Below are 20,044 nucleotides of genomic sequence, written 5' to 3' on the forward strand. Positions count from 1 at the left end.
TCATTGTCCATCAAACTGTCGTATCAAAATCTGCTGATTCTGACGAAAATCTCCAGTGTCATCAAGTCACTTTTTACTTCTTCCTAGATCTTTTGTTTTGGAAACTGGTCAAAGTGGTCAGTTTCAGCGTTCAGCTTAAGCTTTAGTTTCTCTGTTTCTTCTTTGATGAGCTTTGGAGACTGGTAATGGAATGCAAAAGTATTTGTTAGCACCGAATGGGTAGCCTAAGCCAGCCATGTTCACCAAAAGAGTGAGGCCATAGGTTTTACTTTATAATTCATCGATCCTTCTTCTCTTTTTTGTAACCGGTAAGTTCTCAGTACTTCAGTTCAGTTCAGCTTTTGTTATCTGGTTTTCTGAGAATGTGTTGTAACGGTATGAATGTTTCTGTCAGCAATTTAGAGAAGCCGGATGAATACCTATATGCGCACTAGTAGCCAAAACAGTGAGGCCATAGAAGCAAAGCTGCATATAGAGGATATAAGGAACAAAAATTATCAATCGGTGAAAGGTGTCCAAACCCTTTAACCGAAGATCTTCAAAATTTTGTGGCCAACCTCTCCTCCGAGCTCTATACCAAAGATGTCCATTTCCTTATGGAGCTCATTCAGGTCTCTCTCTCTCTCTCTCTCTCTCTGAAGAATTAAGTTTGTTATATGTTATAAAAGTAGTTTTATTCTGATGATAGCATGTTTGGAATTTTTGGGTTTCTTTGTGTTGGGTGGATTAGAACGCAGAAGACGACAAGTATTTAGCATGTGTGAAGCCGACTCTGGAGTTTGTACTGACAACCGCTGATATAACAGGAATTGTTGCACCATCTACTCTTTTGGTGTTTAACAATGAAGTTGGGTTCTCTAAACGAAACATCGACTCACTTTGTGGCATTGGAAGATCCACCAAGAAGGGTCAGAGGCACCAAGGCTTTGCAGACGAAAAGGTAAAACATATTTTCTATAAATGCTCGAAAATTTCCATGAATATTTCAGGAGCAAATTTGTTGATGCTAATATTAATTGAAAGATTCGTATTTGACGGTTTGAGAATTTTTTGTGTTGCAAATATATTCATGCATGTGAAAGTTTTTTGGTTTTTTGCTTGTACATCAATTGTTCATTTGAGAATGTTTGTTTGATATGTGTAGTTACTAGTTAGTTTGTGAAAGCTCAGATTTGTGTAATGTTAGAAATACTGGAAGAGTGTATTGTATTTCATAATAAGAGAATATACATCAGAGCCTTATATAGGAGGCGTAAGTGTGCGGTACAAGTAAAGTGTAGTACAAGTGTGCTATACAAGAAAGGTAATTGGGCCTAAAGCCCATAATACAATATACATTAACAGCCCCCCTCAAACTCAAGGTGGATGTGAGACCAGCTTGAGGTTGTCAGCCAAATCACGAGTGCGTCCCTTAGGAAGTGACTTGGTGAAGATATCTGCAAGTTGATCTTTGGAGGAGACGGAGAAGAGCTTGAGAGCACCATGGACAAGATGATAACGGATAAAATGACAATCAATCTCGATGTGTTTAGTCCGTTCATGAAAGACATCATTGTGAGCAATATGAATGGCACTCTGGTTGTCACAATAAAGGGGAGTAGCAGAGGATGTGGACACACCTAAATCCTTAAGAAGCCATCGTAGCCAAAGGAGCTCAGATGTGGTATCAGCAAGGGCACGATATTCTGCTTCAGTACTGGAGCGGGCCACAAAGGTTTGTTTCTTACTTCGCCAAGAAATTAAAGAAGAACCAAGGAGAAAGCAATAACCTGTAGTGGACCTGCGATCAGTGGGATCCCCTGCCCAATCAGCATCAGAAAATGCACGAAGTACAAGAGGAGACTGAGCTGAGTAGAAAAGGCCATGGAAGAGAGTGCCCTTCAGGTATCGAAGAATGCGCAGAACAGCAGCATAGTGAGTAGATCGTGGAGCAGACAGATACTGGCTCACCTGATGAACAGCATAGGAGATGTCTGGACGAGTAACTGTGAGATAAACTAGGCTGCCAACCAATCGTCTGTAAAGAGAAGGATTAGACAATGGTTTCCCCCCCGAGGGTGTCAAATGCGCATTAAGTTCAACCGGAGTGTCAACAGTCTTGCTGTCAGTAAGTCCAGCTCGAGATAAAAGGTCAGAAGCATACTTGGCTTGAGTAATATAAAGACCATCTGTGGAATGAGTAATTTCAAGACCCAAGAAATAACTGAGATGTCCAAGATCTTTCATCTCAAATTGCTGACTGAGAAAATCCTTGAGTTCTTGAATGCCACTGAGGTCATCACCAGTTATGATCATATCATCCACATATAGAAGAAGCAAAATGGTGCCTTTATCAGTACGACGAAGAAATAAGGCAGAATCATACGGACTAGCAGTGTAACCCAAGCGAAAGATAGTGGAGCTGAACTTGGCAAACCAAGCTCGTGGAGCTTGTTTAAGACCATAAAGTGCACGTCGAAGATGACAAACCTTGTTTGAGTCAACAGAGAGACCAGGAGGAGGTTGCATATAGACTGCTTCACTCAAATCCCCATTAAGGAAAGCATTTTTAACATCCATCTGAAAAAGATCCCATTTACTAGCAGCAGCAACAGCTAAGAGGGCACGAACAGATGAGATACGAGCAACTGGAGCAAAGGTCTCTTCATAATCAATCCCATACTCCTGTGTAAAACCCTTTGCAACAAGACGAGCCTTGTAGCGCTCAATGGACCCATCAGAGCGAGTCTTGATCTTATAGATCCACTTACAACCAACCACAGACTGTCCAGGAGGGAGAGGGACCAGATCCCAGGTATGGTTTTTGGTTAATGCATCAAGTTCCTCTTTCATTGCAATCTGCCATAAAGGGTCAGTGGAGGCCTCACGATAGGTTTGAGGCTCGTGAAGTGTAGCAAGGGCAGTGTAACAATGATAGTCAAGTAAATGTGTAGGAATGGATCTTACCCGGGTTGAGTGGCGATGTGGAATGTCTTGTGGAGGATCTTCAGGCGGAGCAGGGGCAGGGGACCCAGGCTCTAGGTGGGGTAGCTCGTCATCAACCTGTTCATCTTCAACCTGTCTAGGAGGAGTATCAAAAATATCTGGAGAAGGGTCTAAAGTATTTGTAGAAGGAACAAGAGACTCATCTGGAAAAATTTCTAAAACAGAGGAGGTAGTTAGGGAAGAACGAAAGTGAGAGAGTTCAACAAACAATCGATGTTCCCAAAAGATAACATTACGAGAAACACGAAGACGATGAGAGACAGGATCATAACACCTATACCCTTTTTGAGTTTCCCCATAACCAAGGAAACAACAAAGTCTAGATCGAGGCTCAAGTTTGTTGTGTTCATGAGGCTGAAGAAGAACGAAACAAGCAGATCCAAAGGATCGAAGGTGATGATACTCAGGAGGTGACCCAAAGAGACGCTCATACGGAGTCTGATTATGGATGACAGCACTTGGAATGCGATTAATCGCATGAACAGCATTAAGAGCAGCTTCACCCCAAAATGGAGCAGGAACTTTGGCAGAAAGAAGAAGGGCACGAACAGTGTCAAGAATATGACGAAGTTTTCTTTCGGCTCGACCATTTTGCTGAGAGGTACCTGGACAAGTTAGATGATGCACAGTGCCATAGGAATGTAACAAAGCTTGAAACGCATATTGAGTATATTCAAGAGCATTATCAGAACGAAAAGTTTTGATACGTTTGGAGAATTGGGTTTCAACCATTTTGGCAAAGTTGCTGTATATTGGTAAAATTTCAGAACGAGATTTCATAGGAAATATCCAACTATAACGAGAATAATCATCAATAAAGACAACAAAATATCGAGATCCACCAATACTAGCAACAGGAGAAGGTCCCCAAACATCAGAATGAATTAACTCAAAAATACTATTAGCAATGGATTCACTGTTATTAAAAGACAAAGCTGGTTGTTTTCCTAACTGACATGAAGTACAATCAAAATTGTCTTTGGACACAGAACCCAACAGACCCCTAGAAGCTAACTGTTGTACCCGAGAAGATGAAGCATGACCAAGACGAGAATGCCAAAGTGCAAGAGATGGTAAGGAAGAAACTGCAGCAGCTGCAGCAGCAACAGAAACAGGAGCAACAGGTGGAAGATGAAGATTGTCCACGGGAAACATACGCCCAACTCTAGGGCCGGTCCCAAGCTCTTGTCCCGTCCTCGGATCCTGCACAATACACCCAGAATAGTCAAAAATAAGGCGATAACCTAGTTCAGCTAATTGTCCCACAGAGCACAAATTATAGGATAGGTCAGGTACATGGAAGACTCCAGGAACAGAAAGGTTGGAGGTCGAAACAAAACCTAGACTATTCCCATGCATGGTGGAACCATCAGCTATATGAATATTTAGTGCAGGGTCAAGTTTGGAGAATAAGGAGGAGTGAGGTGTCATGTGATTGCAACAGGCAGAGTCAAAGAGCCAAGTTTGAGACTTACCGGGCAGAACAGAGAGAGCAGTGGAAAGAGATGCATTACCAGCCATACGAACAGCTTGAGCTATGATCTCCTGTAGTTCAGTGGGAGAGAGGTTGATAGTGGATCCAGAAGACTGGGACTCAGCTGAAATGGAAGCCATCGGCGGAGTAGGCTCAGTATTAGCAACAGCAGCAGTAGATTTGCTGCGACGATAACAAGTCTCAATGGTGTGGCCAGGACGCTTGCAATAGTTGCAGAACTTTTTGTAGGTCTGCTTGCGACGATTGCTAGAGCCAGAGGACTCACCTGATTGTTGAGGTTGCTCTAAGGGTGGAGCAGAAGGTGTAATAGCTAAAACATTGAGCTTATTCTGAGCTTGAAGGGTTGCAAGACGAGCTTCTTCTCTAACCAACTCATTCACAGCAGTATCAAGAGAGGGAGCAGGACTGCGATTTAGTAGCTGGCCTCGAATGGGCTCAAAGTCCTTGTGAAGGGACATCAGGAATTCATAGAGGCGAAATTCATCTCTGATGGAAGCATATTGTTGAGCATCCTTTGAACATGCCCAAGTTGGATCAGAAAGGTCAATTTGGTCCCAAATGAAGCGAAGCTGATCATAGTAGTCATTGATGGATTGCCCTGGTTCCTGTCTGAGTTGATGCAATTCAACCACTAACTGATATTTCATAGAGCCATGAGTAGTGGAGTACCTTTTGGCCAACATATCCCACGCTGACTTGGCATCATCATAGCTGCCCAACAGGTTGGAAATGGAAGGAATGGAAGTGTTCCGAATCCATGTGAGGATCATGTGGTTGTGACTATCCCATTCAATCATACGACCAAGAAAGACAGTATCTTCTTCACTAGCTCCTTTGACAGGAATAGCGACTGCACCAGTACAGTAATGCCAGAGCATACGACCCTTAAGAAAACTGCGCATAGCTTGAGACCAAGATAAGTAATTCTTGTTCCCCTCCAATACAGTATTGATGGGGCGAGGAAGAAAAATATCCTTTTTATCCATTTAGAGACACAATATGCAAAAACAGAATGCAAAAATGAAATCTACGCGAAAAACTGGGTAAGGAGAACCTGGACTGCAAAAGTCAACCCTGGAGAAAAGTCAACGGTCAAAGTCAACGGTCAGTCAAAGTCAACGGTCAACGAGCAGTCAACGGTCAACGGTCAGCAGATGACGTCACAGGATGACGTGGCGCTGACGTCAGCAGATGATTGGATGCTGACGCAACTAGGGCTGACGTGGCACTGATGACGTCACAGGTGACGTCAGCTGGATCTTATGGCGGCGCGTGTGGCGCGTGGGGCGCGTGGGTCTATGATGCAGAATATTCAGGCGGCGCGTGAGGGCGCGTGCGGCACCTAATGACTGCGAGGCTTTCACCGCTTGGTAGATCGGTTCAAGACGAACACAGTGATATCTCCAGAAATTTGATCGGAGCAATATTCGTGGCGGCGATGACACGTGCAGTGTTCTGTGCAGTGTTGGACTACTCAACGACAGCGGCTGCAGGTCCGGAACCCAAGGACGACGGCTGAAGACGTCGGAGTTTCAACGGCGAGAGGCTGCGGCGACTGTTGGGATAGCGGAAGCGATGTTGAGAGTGGAGTAACACTAATACAGAAAAGACTGCTAAGAAAAGGTCAGAGCAGTGGCTCTGATACCATGTTAGAAATACTGGAAGAGTGTATTGTATTTCATAATAAGAGAATATACATCAGAGCCTTATATAGGAGGCGTAAGTGTGCGGTACAAGTAAAGTGTAGTACAAGTGTGCTATACAAGAAAGGTAATTGGGCCTAAAGCCCATAATACAATATACATTAACATGTAAAAACACAAGGTCTTGTTTCAGACCTCCAAATAAAAATTACGGCCAGATAACTTTTACTCAAACTTATACTAAGTAGGGCTGTCCACGGGTTGGTCCGGGTCGGGTTTGTGCCCAACCCGGAACCGACCCGATCAGATCGGGTGGGCAAACTTTCAACCCGCTGCCGACCATCAGAGAAGTCGGTTCGGACGGGTTGGAACATCAACGAGCGGCGGTCGGGTTCGGTCGGAGTCGAGATCTGGAAAATAAAGAAAATCTGGCTAGAAAATGATGAAAATCAGCCAAATCCTTTGAGTTTTCGCTGAAAATAGCCAAGATCTCAACTAGATCCGGCGAGGTTGCGAATCCGGCGCAACCTTGCCGGATCTAGCCAAGAACTCAACTAGATCTAGCGAAATCTCATCGGATCTAGTCAAGATCTAGCCAAAATACATCTCAAAACTCGCCGGAATTATCAAATAACGCCGGAATCTGGGTTTTGCTTGCGCAGAACCTGGGTTTTGCTTGTCGGAATCTGGGTTTCTCACCGGATTATGGGTTTTCGTTGGTCGGTTCGGGTTTTTCGGATTTTGGGGGGGAAAACCCGCCAACCGACCCGCCTGTTACGGGTTCTGGAGGCGGAGACCCGCCGCCGACCGTCACCAGCGTCGGGTCGGCCGGTACTCGGGCTGAATCAGACGGTTTTTACAGGTGGGTCGGGTACCGGTTTTCTGTGGACAGCCCTAATACTAAGTGCGGAACAAGAGTAAATGAGCGCAAATAACCGATATCACTACCTTAAGCCATATTCATCTATTATCAACAATAAAAAGAATGCTTAAGAGTAGAGAAGAGATGCAAATACAAGATATCACTGAGACGTATTATAAAAAAGGAAACTGAAGAACTCGGTGAAAAATCTCTCCGCGACCCTCTAAGTCGAAATCGATCCACTATAGAATAAAGTTGGAATATACGAATAGCAAAAGACCCTCTAAGCCTAGTCTATCCCATGTACTTGAGCCCTCCAAGCTCTTGCTACCAACTGTCTTTTCGAATCCCGTAATTCAGCCCGATTGCATCCGCCAATGAATGGCTCCTTCCAATGCTTCTTAGTAGCACCAAAATCTTACTTTATACTCGGTATGAGTGTGGTAAGTGTTTGGGCTAGCAAACCTCTCAAGGATGTAAAGATGGAGAGGTAGGAGTTAAGGAAAACCATAAAAAAATGTGTAGATAATTGTGAGTATAACAATCTCTAACTCTTTAGTGTATTTTCTAGGGTTTTCTCTCCAAAAAGCATTCCTTACAATTTGTGGGTAATGAGGGTATATATAGTGTGGGTAAAGACTTGGTAAAGCAAAACTTCACTCTTTGCCAAATAGAGAGTTTCGCGAGTCCTTTATGGGTTGGCCTTACTCGCGAGACACTCACGAAAACCTCCAGCCTGGTATGACCCTTCATCTTCCAGTCATGTGCTTTACACATGGCTCTTTCGTGGGTCAACTTCTCGCGAGACACTCGCGAAAACCACTTGTTCATTCTTTGAAGCTTGAGTCTTCACACTCTCTCACACTCATCCCTTACAATTAGAAACCCACATACATACAGGAAAAAATGATTGAAGAAATTACAATTAAATTTGGCATGGAATTAAAGCCAACACAAAATAGTTGTAAATCACAACTTTACAGTTTGTGTATTGGCCTACAGGGTTTTTGTATTGTGTGCCCTTTGGCTTGCGGAAGTTTGATTTTGGTTTTATCCATTGATAGATCAGAGAGAGGGTCTGCACTTTTCAAGGTTTCTGTCAATAGTTATTATCCACATTACTCAATTTACTTGTAGGATGTAAATGGAAATTCAAGAAAAATTTAGATGCAGATGGGTCCATTTTGTTCTGAACTAGTAGTTAAGGGGTATCTTGAGGATAAGGTATCCATATGTTGTGAGAAATATGATGCATATGCCATATACATCAGATAATTATTGTATAAAAGCACTTAATCCCTTTCTTTAGATAACATGCTTGCCTAAGTTAATGGCACCAATTGCATGCGTTTAGAGCATTAGAATTCATGAGTTGTTTCTCAGAAAAAAAAAAAACAAAAGAATTCATGAGTTAAAAGGCCAAGGACACTCTTAGAAATCCTCCTGACAAACTTATGATTTCAGAACACTCTGACTTGTCACCTTTGGACCTAGGAAATGGCAGGTAATTAATGTAAGTGTATAGTCCAACGTTTTACCATATCTCCATTTGTCATGATATTGGGCTTAATCTAGTTGTCAATTTTCTGACATGGCTAAGACGTATGGTACACTTGTGATAAGATTTATACAAGTCTTGAGGATTATTTTTAACAGTTTTGATCTATAAACTATACACCCCATTGCTTTTGTTAATTATATTCCTCATGAAAACGTATGCAAGTTTTTCTAACTTCAACTCTAGCAACTTACAGGAATTGGATTCAAAAGTGTGTTTCTTGTCAGTGCACTACCGCACGTATTTAGCAATGGGTACCAAATTAGATTCAGTGAAATACCCAATCTAGATTGTGCCATTGGGTACATCGTCCCTGAGTGGGTTTCCACAAAACCAAGTTATTCAGACATTCAGGCCATTTATGGGTCTGGCAAGGCTCTGCCAAATACTGTGATTATTCTCCCTTTAAAGCCAGAAAAAGTGGAAGTTGTGAAGAAACAACTATCAGAAATTCATCCTGAAGTATTGCTCTTTTTGAACAAGATCAAGTGATTGTCAATACGAGAAAGAAGTAGTGAAACTTGTATTGCAGACTCTATTTCTGCAGTTTCTATCTCTACTGAGACTAATCTTGTCTCATTAGAGACTCGGTGCAGACTGCCGCATAGTCCATCTTTCAGTTTAGGAGGAAGCGGACATGACTGAGACCACATGACCTTATTATATATGGAAACAGGTTTTCCCTATAAAAGCTAATAACATGGTGGATGCAAGGAAGGATATAAAAGAATGGGTGATATCTCTGGCTTTTCCATCTGGTGGGCAATTCTCACCAGTGAAACGGGGGACTTCTTCTACTGGTGTGTTTGCCTTCCTACCTACTGCAATGGTCTCCAACTTCCCTTTTATAATACAGACAGACTTCATACTTTCATCTTCTAGAGAAATCATTCTCTTGGAAAACAAGTGGAACTCCGGAATCTTGGACCATGTGCCTCACTCCTTTTGTAGTGCTTTTACTACTTTTATGAAGTCCACATTGTCCAAAAAATACTTTTCTGTTGGTCAAGTACTTCATCTCTTGCCTTGCCTAGAGTGTTCATACAAAGAACTTAATAGAGTGAGGCAATTCATCATGACATTGTTGGAGGAAGAGTGTATTGTTCCATGTGAGACATTTGTTGATGAGAAGATACACTTTTGCGTGCCAACTTACATGATTAGAGTCCTGCCTGAGTTTAGGAAAATCCTGGTTAGCATTAAAGAACACAGTGTCCTTTCCCGTGGCATTTCTTCTTGGGTGAACTTTGTAGTGCATAATTCAGTAGACCGCAACGAATATGATGATGCCTTTGACTTTCTCAGAATTCCTTCTGCTGGTACTTGTAATGACTGGTATGGGAAATGCATTCAAGCATGCAACCTCACTTGTAGAGCTTCTACAAAAGAATATGTGGATCTTCTTTGCTTTCTTGCTGAAAACTGGAAAATTTTGCCATTAACGGGTGTCAATAGTATACCCCTTTTCAAACACATTACTTGGAATGGAGAAATAAAGTCATTTAGTTTACAAGCAATCAAACAAGAACGTCTAAAGATCCATATTGTCTGGGAAGCACAAGAACATGCCTGACTAAATAAATGGAACCAAGTGATGGGTTGCCCAGATGACATTTTTTTTCTTCCCTGATACCTTGGTGGCTGCTTTGGTAGGCTGTGGGATGGAATACAGCCTGAAGCAATGGTTGATAAAGAAGGTGGGTGTGGCAGTCACCACTGTTTCTAAATATTGTTCAGAGCTTGAATTTTGGCTCAAAACAAAGAAAGACCCAAGACTTGCAGTTTCATTTTCTCATTTCATATATCATACATGGTTGAAAAAATACATTAGAGAGAGAAATTTCTGAAATTTTGCGTTCCATGCCTGTTATTGATTAATGTGGAAATGTAATTTTGTGAAAGAATACTCTTGTTCCGGCTTCCCGTAGCAAATGGATAACACTGTTTAAATCTAATCCATTTACAGAGGATAATGGCAAGTATGTTGAACTAGAGGTGGTATATGAGCTGCTGAATTTGCAGGAGAATGCACTCCGGCAAATGAACTATTGCAAATTTTCAAAAAGTATGGAAAAACTTCTGATTTTCCAGATATAATACCTCAGGACATGGCGTTGCAAGTTGCTTCTAGTCAACTAACATGTGAGGAGGCATTATTGCTTCTGGACTAGCTCCGGAATCTGAGAACTAAGAATTATGAATTTCCTGTAAGGTTCATTGAAAGCATACAGAACGGGAAATGGATTAAAACATATTCAGGTTTAATTCTCCAACTCAGTGCTTTCTTTGTGATGGAACTGGGATATCAACTCTCTTGGAGATAGAGAGGACTCTAGAGGTTTTATCGGCTGTTGATGAAGAGTATTATATGGACAGGATAAGATCATTCAAAGATGAGTTGATTTTCATTGGCATGCGGATCGGTTCTGAAGATATGTATCAGCTTATCAGCAATCACCTTAAGCATCTTGCTTCCTCAGCAATGTGCAAAACACTTGCAATTTTGCTGCTTAGCTTTATAAAGTACTCAAATGACCAAAATAAGCTTGATGAAGACTTATTAAAAACTGTGAAATCAGGGAAATGGTTGAAGACAAACCAGGGGTATTTGACTCCTCCAGGAACTGTCTATCTGATACCTGATATGGTAGATGGTTTTGTACAAATTACAGATCTACATATTGTTGACAGAAGATACCATCAAAACCAGCTGCTTGTTCTAAGGGGGAGCTAAAGTTGCTAGGCGTTCTCATTGATCTTGAAGATGTTTATAAACTAATACCGGAGCATGTTCAATTTCCAAAAGATCTTTCAACTTTAACAAAAAATAGTGTTTTTTTGTTGCTTGGATGCATTCAGCATTTGGGGCTTGCAGGTAATAGTCTTGTGCAGAAGATTAAAGACAAACCCTGGATGAAAACTAGTTCTGGTTTCAAATGCCCTTCAGAGACCCTTCTGCCAGGTCTTAATTAGGACCACTTATTGAATATTGTTCCTTTGCCTGTTGTTGATAAAGAATATTATGGAAGCAGAATTGGCTCGTACAGGGCTGAACTTGAGGCAATCGGTGTGGTGGTAGATCTTGATGGGGCATACAAAATTCTTTCCTTTACACTCAAGTCAACATTGTCTTCAAGTGGTTTAACCAGCGCCAATGTGTTCTCCTTACTCAATTGCATCAGGTGCATGAATATAACAATGCAGTCACAATCACACAATATAATTCGCTGCTTGTCAGGGGAGAAGTGGTTGAAGAATTGTCAGGGCTATAAATCTGTCCCAGAATCTATTTTGTTAGATCAGAAATGGGGAACAATCTCCAAGATTGTGGACCTTCCTTTCATTGATGAGGCTTTCTATCAGCATCCACTCATATAAATGTGAATTGAATATGCTCAGTGTTGTGATTAATTTTAGTGAAGGGGCTCATTTTGTTACAAGGGTTCTTAAGTTGCCAAGAGAACCAGCATCTTTAGCACCGAAGGGTGCTCTCTCACTACTTCAATGTGCCACATCCCTCAGAAATAGTTGCAAGTCTTCCGACCGCTCTACATTTAAGATTTTACTCAACAAATTAACAAGAAGAAAATGGATAAAAACACATGAGCTACAGGTCCCCACAAGAATGTATCATGTTCAATCCAGAGTGGAAATGTTATTTAACACCAAATGATAGGCCTTTCATTGATGAGAAGTTCTATGTAACCCTTAGTTCTCTAGAAAAGGAAGATCTAAAAGCCATAGGGGTGAAGGTGGATATTGAGGAAGCTTGCAATCTTATTTCCCATGCTCTAACGTCTCACATTCAAACTTCTGCTGTCAGGAGAATTCACAGATTCCTATACAAATTTAACTGGAATCCACAGGTACAGGACACACGTTCCTCTCAGTTATGGATCCTCGATCAACAAGTGGGTAAAGGAAAATGGGTGGAAAATTGGCGCTGTGTACTCCATGACCAGGATAATCTATTTGATGCTCGTCTGCATGCTCCTGATAAATACTATGAGAAGGAATTGCTACCTTTTCTGTCAAGGGCTTTTGGGGTTCGGGAAGTTCTTTCATCATTTGATTATATAGATATCTGGAACGACTGTGAGGTTACACAAGTGTGTACTGCTAAGTTAAGCTCCTTTCTGGGGAAAATATCCAGAAATTGGGAGAACTGGGGTTCTTACCCTAGAAGTTTCCTCAAAAGACAGTGCAACAGGCTACCTGCAGCAGTGCAGCCAATACTTCAAGAGTAGTTCAATTTGTGACTAAAGAAGTTTTTATTGCTGACGATTTGAAGTTGAAACAATCATTTACTGAAGCTAGTGAAAAGCCACTATTTGTATGGTTCCCACCAAGGTGTTCATCATCTCCGGATAAATTGTTAGAGATTTACACGAGTCTTGGTGTTCAAAAAATATCTGAAGCTGTGCAGTTTGACCTACATTGCACCATGTCTGTAAGTGAAAAAATTGATAAGACAGATTCTGTGATTGGGAAAGCTTTGATCAAATTGGTGTTGGCCTTTGCAGAAATGCCAATGGAAGAAAAACACAAGATTGCAAATTCTCTCCTTGAACTCTCTGTTTATGGCACTGAATGCCCAATATCAGTCCGGTATGCCTTACAATTACCTTTGCAGAAAAGGAGGCTAGAAGTAGAAATTGAAAAAATGGTGCTTTGGGAGAAGAACTCACAGAGACTGCTTGTCAAGAAATCAACCTGGAATGAAGCAAAGAAAGATCTAGAATTCATTGCTTCTTTTGCACGAGCTATCTCAGAAGCAGTTCTACCTTACAGTAGGGATCAAAAGAACAAGCTTTGCAAAATAATCCAAATGGGGTTAGAGGAAGATGCAGGGGACTACCTGCTATGGACAGAGAATTTGGAACTATCTGTTGAGGACAAGGAATTCCTTGATCGTTTATTTCCCTCTGGTAAGTCCTCTCCTGTTTTGGGCAAGCGCCAGTCTATCAACCCTTTACTGCCTTAAAACTCCATATGGTTCAGCTTGTAAGAGGCGGCTTTGACAGAAATGGAACTAAACTTCCTTTTGCTTTGTATGATATGTGACTGACTGTAAATTCAATAATGCAATATGCAAGATGTAACCATGTAAATGTTCTAAACTTAGCTGTAATGGAAGTCCTTTTTGTGGTTCTGTATATTGTATACTCTTTGTAATCGCAGGAACGTTATAATGTGCAGGAACGTTATAATGTGCATGTGACCGTAGCTGTACTTTATTATGGATAGATTGAAGAAGCATGTTCTTTGATAGGCACCTTTGTCTTGCTATAAAACTGAAATATACCAGAGGGAGGTGAAAGACTCACGTTTGCTTTTCTACCATTTATGGTGGTGATTTTGATCAAGTAATTGATAATCCATGATTAATGTTGGTAATTTTGCTATGATTAGGCCTTCAATTCTGCAGTACATGATGATCCTTCCCTAAGGGGGAACCACCTCCTTGCAATAACTTCGCTGGGGTTCCTCCCGACCCTCTCTTCTTATCTTGGAATGTATCCTTTTGTTTCCCATAGCTGACCCAACTGACATGCTCGGTCGAGAAGGTTCAAGAGCCCCATTCCTTCTTTGACTCATCATCCTAACCCCAACTAACTTCTAATCCTACTGCTTAGTGGATTTCCCAGAGAGTAAAAAACACAAAAACTAAAGAACTTCTTGAATGTTCTTGATCTACACAACAAATTTATGAATAATGAGGGGGTGAAATTTACAATGGGAGAACTAAACAAGTAATCAATGGTAGGAATGATTGAATCAGTACTTTATACATGTACAAAGGGTTTTCTCGAGGTGTGGGTACAAGGGTTAGAGAGGTTGAACACTAATGAAAACTCTCTCCCTTTTCTCTCTATAGATTCTCTCTATAGATTCTCTCTACTCCTTTTCTCTCTCTAAATTTCTGAACCTCTTTCCTGTTGCTCTCCCCCTCCTTTTATAGCCTCTCTTCTCCTCCAGCTATCCTGCCCTTTAGCCGGAGTTTTAAGGTGATACATGTCCCATTATCACACTTCTTTGTCATTTTGTGATCATGAGGGTACACTTTGGGAATGTTCTCCCTGTTCAAGTCAGTTAATTAGCAATTAATGCAGCTAACATTAGGTGAGAGCATAGTTGTCAGTATCGTACAATTATCATGTGTAAAAAGTTTCGTATCATATCGGCGTATCGTAAGTGCTCATGAATCATACGATATAGTGTGCATATCATATGAATTATATCGTATTGTAAAATCGTATGTATCGTACGATACATAGACACATGTTTTAAAATGAGTATTTTTTTAATTAAAATTTATACTTTTATTTGAATCTAATAAGTTGTTAGATTTGTTTTTAACACAAAATTATTAGGTTACTTAATTTAGCTTAATAAAATAACATATTCATAAGTTTTTTTTTCCTGTCTTTCTCCTACAAAATTTGGACTACACAGTATACACTTACACTTTACTTTAATATTTACAAGTTTAGTTTCTATACTATGAATAAGATACTAATTGACAATATAATTATTTTTTTTATTTTTGTCACTATAATTCTGAGTCCAAGAAACTAGAATGCTAAGAAGAAATAATTTAAAAAAACAATTATTAAAATAAAAAGAACAAGAAGAGATAGTAAATTTCAATGACGATGAAGAAAATTTTAATGAAGAAATAAGTTTACAAAACGATAAACATAATAATAGGATTGACTTAGATGGGGTTGATTAGGCAATATGATGAATATAGATTATTATTTTTGGGTTATTTGTAATATATTATCACTTTTGAATTTAAGCAATTTGAATGTGTATGTTATAAACACATGCTAGTTTGATTATTTAGTTAGTTTATTAAATATTATTACATAAGTAATGAATAAATTAGTTATTAGTTGAATATATTTAAAAATTATAATGAATATACTATTTATATATGTATATCTATAATTTTTTATAAATTTTATTAAGTGTTTGTGTATCTTACGATTCACAATACAATATAATACACGATACGGAAAAATCAAAAATCGATTCACGATACAATTCACGTTTTGACAACTATGGGTGAAAGGAGTCTTAAATGCGGAGGTGACTATTGTGTTGGGTTCTGCATTTTTCCTGACATGTTCCAATGAAGTGAGGCCTTGTTTGTAAAATGGATAGGCATTCCAGGTAGGATCGCCCCTCATCAAGAACACGGGCTCCACGAGTTTCCCAAGTGTGATCCTCAACTTGCTTCTTCCGGACAATGGACTCCCTTATATCCCCTGGGTTTTCAGGCTAACACTTTATTGTGGAAGGGATGCCTTAGTTTTTCTTCCTCGAGTTAACATCTTTGGGGTAGACTTGGGTTTATTCCCCCACATAGATAATATCTGATTGATATGAGATTTGGCATATGTATTAAGAATATAGAGAATGTAATTTAACTATGATTTCAAAAAACAAGAATTTCCTCATTCTTTGTTTCATTCGCCTTTTGTTACTATGTGGGAGGTTATATTTGTGTTTTTGAATACTTTAGCTTCAAATTGAAAGAGAAATTTACTGAGTGCATTTCAAATTACAAATTGCAGTGCTGTAGTTGTAGGTACTTGGATCTTATTGTATAATAAATATTGTTCTTATTGTGATTTTGGTTTGATTTTCCATTAGTTAAGAACTGTGGGGAAAAAGATTGGTTTTGTTTAGAAATGTTTAATTTAGGAAATGATTCAAGGCGCAATTTTTATTTATTTGTTCTCAATTGAATATCAGTTATTTTATAATTTGTTAATCTTAGATAGTTGTTATAGTTTTATATTGGTTTCAATTTCATATCGTTTTCCTTTGTGTTTTATTTGTGATTCAAATATGTACAAAGTTGAGAATTTTTACTTGGCTGCCTCACTCTTCTGTTTAATTGGATTTGAGTTGCTTGGTATTTTTGTAGTATTAAAAATGTATGAATAACACAAAAATATTTGTGGTAGTCTTTTGCTGATGTTTTGTTAGTTTGTGAGAGTTGTGTCTGACCAAGATCTGATGGAGGGTTAGGAATCAAGAAGTACAAATTCATGAAAAATGCTTTAATCACTAAACAATGCTGGAGAATCTTCCAACAACCCAACATGCTCTTATCCAAAACCCTCACCTTTAAATATTGCTCTAAAGACAACTTCCTCACCCATAAACCCAAACCATGTAGCTCTTGGACCTGGAAAAACATTTTGAACAAAGCAAATCCTAAGCTGTGCCAATGCACTTGCTAATATATTCCACTCAACCACCCTGCCTGGTTTAAACCAAGATACTCTCCCATACGACCATACCTAACACCCCCCCCCCCTTCCTCTAATGTCTTGTGTTGTGGATCTCATCAATCATTCCACCAAAACTTGGATCATGCCCCTCATCCACTCCATACATAATAGAGAAGAAGCAAATCTTATCAACAACATTCCAATCCCTAAAACAAACCCAGCTGATTCAAATGATAGGCCAGTTTGGCCTTTCTCCACTAATGGCAAGTATCAAGTTAAAAGGGCTTACTCCATGCTTCTTAATAATCAACCACTATCTCACCAAAACACACCACACATCTATATATATATCAAGTTAAAAGGGCTTACTCCATGCTTCTTAATAATCAACCACTATCTCACCAAAACACACCACACATCTGTATCAAGTTAAAAGGGCTTACTCCATGCTTCTTAATAATCAACCACTATCAAGTTAAAAGGGCTTACTCCATGCTTCTTAATAATCAACCACTATCTCACCAAAAAGCCCAGCCCAACGCTACACTTATTTAAACATCTATATCCAGCTTGGACACGGCCAGCGGCTCTTTTTCCCTTTCTCTCTCTGCGTTTTGAAACCCAGAAAAAGGGCGAAAATGGCCAAATGGCCATCAAATTCTAACTATTTAGTTAATAGACCCATTTTGAAACTATTTAGCTTATTAGCAATTCGAGTTTGAGAGTCGATTTTGGATTTCAAAATCGAGTCTCTAAGACTCGATTTTCATCATATTTCAATTGCAAGACTCGATTTATAAGCTTATACATTCAAATCAGATACAGAAGAAAAAAAAAAAAAAAAAAGACGACGAAGAAAAAACCCAGAAAAAATCAGATCCACCCAGGCCGCGGCGAACCTCAGGCAGCGCGAGCCTGGCGGCCTGACTCGCACGGCCAGGGGTCGCGCGGCCAGGGGGCGCGTGGCCAGGGGGCGCGCGGCCTGGGGCTCGCGCGACGGCCTGGCCGCGGCGTCGCGCTGCCCAGGTCGCGCGACCCAGGTCGCGCTGCCCAGGTCGCGCGACCCAGGTCGTGCGGCCTCTGATCTGGTCTCCCTCTCGGCCTCTGATCTGGTCTCCCTCTCTCTGATCTAGTCTCCCTCTCCCTGATCTGATCTGACTCTTTCTCCCTCTGTGATCTGATCCGATCCGGTGAGGTGAGGCTGCGCTTGAGACTCAAAGTTTTAAAAAAAAAAATTTGTTTGTAAATCGAGTCTGAGAGACTCGATTTTGGATTCCAAAATCGAGACTCTCAAACTCGAATTGCTAATAAGCTATATAGTTTCAAAATGGGTCTATTAACTAAATAGTTAGAATTTGATGGCTTGTCGTTGATTCTAGAGTATTCACATCTGCCAGCACATGATTCATGGGCAGTATACACTCCTGTGCGGCAGATGTGTCCAAATCTGTTATTTGGGGGAATACTCTAGAACCAACTATAAGCCATTTTTCATCGATCCACCATTCATTTTTGACACTATTGATCTTCTCGCTCTTTTCTCTCTTTTTATACATATGGCGATCATTACTGGGTACACTGATGTGGCAGTGGCTGTGGCCGCGGCGCCGAAGCACCCAAACCCTCCTGCTAAGACCGTTGATACTCAGTCTGTTTTAGATTTGGGTTTGTCAAAAATTTGGGTTTTTCTTTATTTTTTTTTTACTTTTCTTTAATTATATGTTGATGATTATTGAATGTATGTAGAGAAGATGTTTGTTGAAAGGTTTCTTAGAGGATAAATGGGTTGTTTTGGGGTCTGGGTTTATCCATTTGTTATGGGTTATTGAGTTCTTGTGTTGGATTTTTGTTTCTGAGTTTGTATGGATATTGGGTTCATGACCTGCACCTTCTATTAGATGGGATTTTGTAGAGTATTGGGTTTTTGGGGGCATGCCTTCACTAATTCAAAATGGCTGAATGATGTACTTGAGACAACAGTCACATTCCTACCCATCACAGATTCAGATCACTCACCACTTTTGTTAGATACTAAGGCTATCATAGTTGTTTTTTTATTTGTTTTTTTATTTAAATTTTAAAAAGGATTTTTTTCTTGCGAGATGTTTTTCCCATTTGTCAACAAATCACTTTGTCAAATTTATTTTCTACTGCATTTAGTATTTTTAGTGATTTGTTGGTGCCTCCACAATTTGCATGCAATTTAACCTAATTAATCGACTTGAATAATTGAATTAATTAATCGAGGTCAAGTTATCTTAACCCAACACATAAAAAATTACTAACAAATAATGAATAATCATAATAATTGGTATGTGTATGTGTGTGTACATATTTGCATATTTTCAAGTCATATATTGTGATTTAAGACAATTATATTGTATAAAATATTATTTAAAATATTGATAACTTTTGTCCAAAATAGGTGGCAATGACAAGCATGGTGGCAAGAGGGGTGTCCAAAAAAGCCTACAGTCCAATCCAATCTTATTAATAAGCCCATCCAAGTTGATTTTCAAGCCGAGTAAATAAGGCCCATTATTTTGATTGAATTTCCCTCCAATTCATAAGATATTTGAAGATTGATGAGTCATTTTCTTTAATGTTTTATTTGCAAACCGACATTTAATTCACATTGAAGTGCTATTACTTGATGTTGGATGGTGTTATATTACATTTAGACTTTAGTTATGGTCAACCCTATCTACATAAAAGGTAACAAAGTTTGGCAATAAATTAACAGACTCAAACCATTGGAAGAGAGTAGATGGCGGTCAATAGGTGATTTCAATCAAACACTGTAGTTGACATTTAAACTATCAAATAAAAACATAATGTGCCCAAGACCTTCTATGCTACAAGACCTATTGCAATTCCATCAAATCAGTACCTTAAATGCAGAAAGAGTTTTCTATACATGGAGCAATGGAAGACTAGAGGAAGACAAAGTTCTAGAAATAATTGACCAAACCTTCGCTAATTCAGAATGGCTGATTGATGTACTTGAGACAACAATCACATCCCTACTCATAACAGTTGCAGATCGCTCACTATTTTTGTAAGATACTTAAAATGAGTGTTTGGTTTGCCGTGATGTTATATTACGCCATAATATTACATTATTTTAATATTATATTAATGTAATCTCAATACAAAAACACAACATTACATTGTTTAGGTATATGATGAGATTAAAATTATGTAATATATTTTGTAATTTTAAATTATAGTAATGTTAGAAAAAATAAAATA

At 39.6% G+C, this 20,044-nt stretch overlaps 1 protein-coding gene across 1 annotated transcript; it reads right to left on the reverse strand.

Annotated features, from left to right (window-relative positions):
• Window positions 1–1,521: 1,521 nt before the first annotated feature.
• Window positions 1,522–5,466, reverse strand: LOC115967115 (the record flags this gene model as incomplete). Its single annotated transcript, XM_031086195.1, has 4 exons — window positions 4,200–5,466; window positions 3,951–4,079; window positions 2,947–3,128; window positions 1,522–2,550 (listed from the first exon to the last, which is right to left on the reverse strand). Coding segments are annotated over exons 1-4 (2,607 nt in total), but the record flags the coding sequence as incomplete, so codon positions are not given.
• Between the last annotated feature and the right edge of the window lie 14,578 nt (window positions 5,467–20,044).

Source organism: Quercus lobata, chromosome 11 (genome assembly GCF_001633185.2).
Source record: "Quercus lobata isolate SW786 chromosome 11, ValleyOak3.0 Primary Assembly, whole genome shotgun sequence".
Lineage (NCBI taxonomy): Eukaryota > Viridiplantae > Streptophyta > Magnoliopsida > Fagales > Fagaceae > Quercus > Quercus lobata.